The 7,670-nt window shown below is 32.9% G+C and overlaps 1 protein-coding gene across 1 annotated transcript; it reads right to left on the reverse strand.

The window, feature by feature from the left end:
* Window positions 1-322: 322 nt before the first annotated feature.
* Window positions 323-1,173, reverse strand: LOC120135700. Its single transcript, XM_039151926.1, has 3 exons — window positions 1,098-1,173; window positions 668-981; window positions 323-607 (listed from the first exon to the last, which is right to left on the reverse strand). Exons 1-3 carry the CDS (start codon window positions 1,171-1,173, stop codon window positions 323-325), a joined length of 675 nt encoding a protein of 224 aa, XP_039007857.1.
* Between the last annotated feature and the right edge of the window lie 6,497 nt (window positions 1,174-7,670).

Here is a 7,670-nt window from a genome sequence, read left to right on the forward strand (position 1 = left end):
AGTTGGTTCGATCCCTGACATCAACAAGTCAAAAAGCTTTAGGACTGTTCCAACACCAACACCTTGATGACTTAAGGGAAAACTTATTAATGTGAAATAAAATCTCACCTTGCATGGCAACATTAATTGATGTTGAGAAATCAACATTTTCTGCGATTGATGCAGCTTGTTACTGAGATGTAAGCATCGCAATCAACTGATTACATTGTTGAGGAGTCAAAGCTTTATTGAAAGGTTGAGAAGCTGACCCTTGTGATGCTATATCGCTCAAAACAGTGGCAGAATTGGTGTGAACCGATTGAGAATTCTTGGAGCTCGAGGACTAATTCTTGGATGTATAACCTGGTGGATATCCATGTAACTTATAGCATTTGTCTTTTGTGTGGCCAAGAGCATTGTAATGACTGCATTGAGGTCTATTCTTGCAGTTGCCATAGATCGTTTTAACAACAAAAACTGTTTTAGAAACTCTACGCTGATTTGCTTCTTGAAGAAGCAAAGAAAAAACTTTGGCAATCAAGGGCAAATGATCCATCAAAAGAATTTGGCCTTTGATTTCAGCATAAGACTCATTTAAACCCATCAAGAACTGCACGACTTGTTCTTGCTTCATTTCATCAATCATTCGCTAAACACCTCCATAAATGCAACCTATACAAGAATAAACCTGCTTAGTGGAAGAGAGCTCATCCCAAATGATTTTGAGCTGAGTGTAGTAGGTGCTGATGTTCATTTGTCCTTGCACCAAATTGCTTAAATTCTTCTTTAGTTGAAACAAACGTGGCCCGTTCGATTGTTGAAATCGATCACCCAGATCTTTCAAAATTTCAGCTGCAGTGGAATGATACAAAAGACTTGCAGCTATATCCTTAGAAACGGAATTCAATATCCAAGAATATACCAGATTGTTGGCCCTCGTCCAAGCATTGAATTGTTCGACCAAGGAAGGATCAGGTGCAACAACAGAACCATCTACAAAGCCTAACTTATTTTTAGCAGATAAAGAAAGAATCATAGACCTCTTCCAACTGTGAAAGTTATCATTAGAAAGCGACTGTTTAACAAGATTATCCGACCGATGCAAATAGTACGATTACCTCCATTTTCAAAGCGATCGTTCAAGGAATCAAGCATGACGGAGCTGGATGATGGACAAGTTCCCTCTGATGCCATATAATAACAAGAATGCTAGATGAAGATTGATTAAGATTTTATTTATCTGAAACAAATGTTTACAAAGAATATATATACAACTTAAAACTAACTAACTATCCAACTCACTCTAACTTATTAACAGAAACACCAAGTAATATAATTATGATAGGCTGACGCTGATATAATAATATTAAAACTAACCCACATTTACCACAATAGTTACTTTAGCCCTTATTTTTTTTGAAGCATTTTGGCCCTCGATATTTCATTATAGGACAAAAAGGCCACTAATAGTTGACCGAGTAGACACTTTGGACCTTATTCTTTTCTAAAGCATTTTGGTTAGCAATGTTTCATTTTAGCGTAAAAGACCTCTCATCTGCACCATTAATCATTTTTCAAATAATGATTCTTATTTACAGTGGGGTCTTTTATCTCAAACTGAAATGTTGGAGTTAAAATGCTTAAAAATAAAAATCAAAGCGAATATTTATGCAAGTATTAGGGGTGTTTTTGGACATTGTGGCATTAATTAAAATAAAGTTGTGAGTCTTAAGTTGTTAGCAAATTTTTGCATTTAATTGAGTTCACTTTTAATATTTTGTTTTCTTCTCTTTTATGTTTGGTTGATTATATTTCAAAATAATTTCATAGTTCACGTGAAATATGATAGTAAGCTAATTTGTTGCCCTAATTCCAGCTTTGGCCTTTTAAACCAGTTTTTTGGGTAATGTTCATAGATTATAGTGCCACGATTCCTGCAATTACATTTAAAAGCAAGTTACATGTAGGACTTCATAGCCAACCAGCATCAAAAATCTGTAAAGTAAAATAAACAAAAAAAATGAATAAAATGCTTATGCTCATAAGCATTTTTAACAATATATTACTTTTAACACCATATTAGATTGAATCATTAAGTGAGTTTAGTAATTAAAAGGAGTGTTGTTCTCCCTTGAGGTATTGGGCTCAAACAATTTTATTCGTAGTGTGTGTTAATAATGATTAAGAAATATTTTGAATAGATACTACCTCATATAATCAGAACAAACTATTAAATAAACAAATTAGATCAGAATACTCTAAAACACTTTATTCCTATATCTCCCAATCGTATCAATAACAATGTATTGAGTCAATCGAACCAATGAAATAGCCAAGAGGAGGTGAATTGACAAATAAAATTTGATGGAAGCTTTTTGCAAGAAAATGAAAACAATTGACACAAGTAATTTTAGTGTGGTTCAACTTCCTCAATGACCACAGCCTTAGCTTCCACATAAAGGATTTCAACAAATTCAATAATTTGTTCAAACCTTTTAGGACAAGGTGTAGCTTTACAACACACCTAGACTTATACCCCAAAGTCTCAAGTGCACAACCCTTCCTAAGAAGAAATTGCAAATAGCGAACTTAGAAAACCTCACTAGGAATGTGTTTGCAAAATTAAAGATCAAAGAAGAACATTTAACGAAATGAAACAAATGAGTACAAAAGTGTTCTTTGAAAGCAAAAAGAATATTTAAGAATGTTGACTTGATTTTGGCTCAATATGATTGCTTTGGCTTTCTCTATGATCTCTTATTTTCATATGACTTGAAATCTTGTTTTTATACCCCCTTCATTCAATTCGAGTAGCTTGAGTTGTTGTGGGAGTTAATAGAGCCGTTGGGATGAATTTTCTTGCAATAAATATTGCCCAGAAACCTTTAGTATTGGTACTCGGGCTTGGAATATCGGTACTACCTGCATTAATTACAAAATCTAACCATTGGTAAGAGGGGAGTATCAGTACTGCAATGTTTTTATATATTAGTATCGATACCAGTATCGATATTGCATGAACAATATCGGTACTATTCTTGCAGTATCGATACTCTAGGGTTAAAATTTAATTTATTTTGACTCATTAAGATCTGAAACCATTTGTAAAATGTTTAAAAATTGTTTCTAGTATATGACTTGAGTTTTTCAAAAGAGTAAGGAGTACAAAAATGGAGTTTTTATATAAGCATAAAAGCTGAATTAAAAATAAAACTTAAAATTTCTTTAAACTTATTTACTTTTGGTATATCAAGATTTCAAAGCATGGTTCAACAATATCGCCCTTTTTGATATAACAAAACCTTTGAAAAAATTTAAGATTTTTAAAATGTACTCCCCTTTACTCTAACATTTCTCCCACTTTTTTGTTAAATCAAAAAGTTTAAAAGGATATAAACACAAGCGGTGAAGATTAAATATGCCAAAAGAGATTAGTCAACATAAATAATATTCTTAAGCAATTATAATGGTCTTAAAGACAAAAAACATGTCTCAAACATCAAATATTATAAACCATAACAGGCATCCAAAATAACATAAATATAAAATAAAAACATCCATATGCATAAAATATCCAAAATCATCCAAATATCCTAGCATCAAAGTATCAATTTATAGTATCCAAAAGCATAAAGGCATCCAAATAGTCAAAATGCAAGACCGAACATGAGCAACTAGAAAACAGTCAATAAAAAAATGATCAGGCGTCCGACAAAGGAGGATTATGATCCGAAGAAGGAGCGAAGAAGGAAAAAAAGTCGTGAGAAAGAGTGTCGATCCTATCTATCATCATGTTGAATCTAGTATGAAAGTCACATCAAGAGTCCACATACATCGCCTTTAAAGATAATTGTTGTAACATCTCAAACACTGGGTTAGTGACCAAATTATAAAATTTTAGAATTTAGTGACCAAATTAGATAAATTGAAAAGTTCATGGACTTAAGTGGAATATCTTTGTGTAGGATTGAATAGTAAAGAAGGATGAATGGAAGGGCAAAATGGTCATTTGACAAGTAAATGAATTAAAAATTTATCATGGGTATTTTATAAACACGTGGAGTCAAGGAGATGAGGAGAAAAAGATTTCCAGAGAATTCTTCATCTTTCTTCCTCCTTCAGCCATGAACCCCATTTGACAAGGTGAGTTTCATATCAATTGATTATTCATTGAAATTAAGCTTGGTTTAGATTCTTTAGGTAATACTTAAGCTTAAGGAAAGCTTAAGTTTTCTTAAAACTAAAAGATAAAGAAGTTGTGATGGATTTAATATAAGAGGTTGTTTAGTGAAATTGCGAAAGGAGTTAGTAAATGGGTTTAAAGATTAAATTTGACTTGTCGTCAGTTAGATTAAGAAGTATAAAGTGTTAGAAATGAAATTAGAACATGTTGAAAATTTAGTAAGATTTTTTATTGCAAGAGTTATGATGAGATATTAAAGATGATGATTTGTTATATGGATATAAGATGGTTTGAGTAAGTGTAGTTGAGTTTAATTGTTTGAAAGTAGTTCAAAATGAAAGGTTTAAGTAGGTGTTGGTAAATTTTTGGGTTAAAGGAATAAATTTTGGGCAAGGGGTATCGGTACTGTTCATCCAGTACCGATACTTCAAAGAGAAAATGGATGATATTTCGGGTAAGGGTATCGATACTGTATGAAAAGTATTTATACCATAAGCTAAAAGTTGATAATTTATTCAAGATAGTATCGATATCGAATGATTAGTATCGATACCATTATGCAAGTACCGATACCATTTTTAGAAGGGAATTCTAGAACCGGAAAAAGGTATTGATACTGTAGCATAGTATCGATATCACGTAAGGGAGTATCAGTACCATACCTTGGGTACCAATATTATTCAAAGTAAGAATGTGAATTAAGTACTTCTTTTAGCTTAGGTTATTAATGATTGATTCATAATGTTTAAAATTCTAATATTTGTATCAAATGTAAATTTGTGTAGATATCGAACATAAGCAAGTTCCGTAACAGTCAAAGAGTTATGATCGATCGAGAGAGAGAGAAAATGAGTTATAGGAGTTGATTAGACTAACTGAGGCTAAGGTGAGTGCATACTATATTAGATAGTGTTTTAAGGAAATAAGGTTTATGATAAGTTTATTTCCTATGTTGATTTTATGGTTCTATAGTTATAAGCATATAGATGTCATGATTATTATGAGTACATGCGTAAGTGGTATATGTTTATATGTTATGATATATGTTACGTGATCTTTGTTAACATAAGAGAACAAAACATAAGCTACATGATACGAAATAAGTAGTTATATGCACATGTGATATATGTTATGAAATATGACCGATGGGATTACATGAGAAATGATATGAGTTATATGAGTACATGTATATGTGATGATTTGGTTGACTATGTGAACATGTGAAACATATAAGTGATAAAGCCCATGTTATGTGATATGAGAGATTTGGGTATAATTGGCATGCCAAAAGTCGAGGGTTCTATGAGGTCCTTCGGGACATATTTATGGTCCTTCGGAACAATTCTACGATGTCATTCGGGATAATTTTATATGACACTCAGTGCAAATTTATACGATATTGACAACATTTGTGCACAACCTAATGCACTCACATACCTAATGTTCTCAGTAATGTACATAGGTTAATAAAAGATATAATATGAAATGATATTGAATAATGTGATAGGTTATGAGTATTTAAATGCATGTCCATGTATGTTCTTGTTAATTAGATAGATAATGATTGTCATTACACTTTAATATTATTGGATTGCATGTTCATGATTTAAGTATTACATTATTTTGTTATATGCCTCACTAAGTCTGTGACTTAGTGTGTGAGTGTTTCACACATAGGTACCAAGAAACAGGAAGGTTAGAGTTAGGATCTATCAAGGCAACATATCTTTTAAAGAATATCATATCAGAAGTGATTCAAATAGTATGTCATTTTGTTATATTAATTATGTTGGCATGTAATTGAAGTTTAAATCACATATGCTTTGATAGATATTGTAAATATATTTTTATTATACTTATGTAAATTATTTCACTTTTATTTTAATGAAAGTTTAAATTTTCCATGATTTATTAAGAGTAACGTTTTGAAAAGTCAATGTGGCACCTCAGATTCGTATTCGGGTCGTGTACGAGTTAGGGGTGTTATATTTAATGGTATCAGAGCTATGATTTAGCCGATTCTAGGCATAAACCTAAGTCCAGAGTGTCTTTAAAAGTATACATACCAGAAAAATAGTGAGAACTTCTGATCTGATAGAGTAATGAGTATGTTGTCTTGCTAATAGATTTATATGGTTATGTCTTATTAGATGTCTGAACACGAGAGCTCCCGAAGTGAAGAGGAAGATGATAAACCAGAAGTGAGTAGTAATTCACCTGTACTGGCCAGGCAATGTGAAGAACAGACACTTTCGGGAGTGCTTGTACAAGACCAAGACGTGTTCTTCAGGACGTTGGACGCTATTCTAACGCGTTTCCACGATTTTGTTATATTAATTATGTTGGCATGCAATTAATGTTTAAATCACATATGCTCTGATCGATTTTGTAAATATTTTTTATTATGCTTATGTAAATTATTTCACTTTTATTTTAATGAAAGTTTAAATTTTCCATGATTTTGTAAGAGTAAACGTTTTAAAAAGTCAATGTGACAGCTCAGATTCGTATCCGGGTTGAGTACGGGTTGGGTGTTACATTTAATAGTATCAGAGCTATGGTTTAGCCGATTCTAGGCATAAGTCGAAGTCAGAGTCTTTTTAAAAGTATACATGCAAACAAAATAGTGAGAACATCTGATCTGATAGAGTAATGAGTATGTTATCTTGCTAATAGAGTTATATGGTTATGTCATATTAGATGTCTAAACACGAGAGCTCTTGAATTGAAGAGGGAGATGATAGACCAAAAGTGAGTAGTAATTCACCTGCCCTGGCCAGACAAAGTGAAGAACGGACACTTTTGGGAGTGCCTGTACAAGACCAAGATGTGTTCTTTAGGGTGTTGGATGCTATTTTAACGCGTTTCCAGCCTCCTGCTCCCTCAACTCGTAGAATGAATATTGCGAAGAAGTTGTAAGGATTAGGAGCTCATGAATTTAAAGGTGAAGCAGAGGAAGGTCCTGTTACGGCGGACTTCTGGTTGAATGATGTAAAGATAATGCTAGATAAACTCCCCTATTCTGAGGTGGAGAATTTGGATGGAGTGATTTCATTGCTCTATGGGCAAGCTAGAATATGGTGGACGAATGTCACCATGAGAATGACAAGTGACCAAGTGACATGGTCATTATTTTTAGAAGAATTCAAGAACAAGTATATTGGATAATAGTTTGTAAAGCAGATGAAGTAAGAGTTTATGAGTCTGAAGCAGTTGAATCACAGTATATATGAATACGAATGCGAGTTCAATAAGTTAAGTGGTTTTGCTGCTGAACTTGTTCTGACCGAAAAGAATGCATGTGAATGGTTTATTGATGGCTTACGTCCGAGATTGAAAGAAATGTTGTTCGTATTGAATCTATCATCATTCCAAAAAGTGGTTAATCTTGCTAATGCTCTAGAGAGAGCTCAGAATAAGAGGTTTGGAGAACAAAAAGCTCAAATATCCAAGAGAGCGGGTGCTTCCTCAAGTTCTGCACCATCAAAAAGGGGCAGAGATTTTGGTT

This window comes from Hibiscus syriacus, unplaced genomic scaffold (genome assembly GCF_006381635.1).
Source record: "Hibiscus syriacus cultivar Baekdansim isolate YM2019G1 unplaced genomic scaffold, ASM638163v2 tig00110610_pilon, whole genome shotgun sequence".
In the NCBI taxonomy this organism is placed as follows: Eukaryota; Viridiplantae; Streptophyta; class Magnoliopsida; order Malvales; family Malvaceae; genus Hibiscus; species Hibiscus syriacus.

Excerpts from the sequence above, each read along its gene's own strand:
- LOC120135700 (XM_039151926.1), bottom strand. The coding sequence starts at position 1,173 with ATGGCATCAGAGGGAACTTGTCCATCATCCAGCTCCGTCATGCTTGAT. Across the intron at positions 982-1,097 it reads CGATCGCTTTGAAAATGGAG|GCTTTGTAGATGGTTCTGTT; the intron begins GTAATCGTACTA and ends AAAATAAGTTAG. Across the intron at positions 608-667 it reads AGCTCTCTTCCACTAAGCAG|CAAGAACAAGTCGTGCAGTT; the intron begins GTTTATTCTTGT and ends GATGAAATGAAG.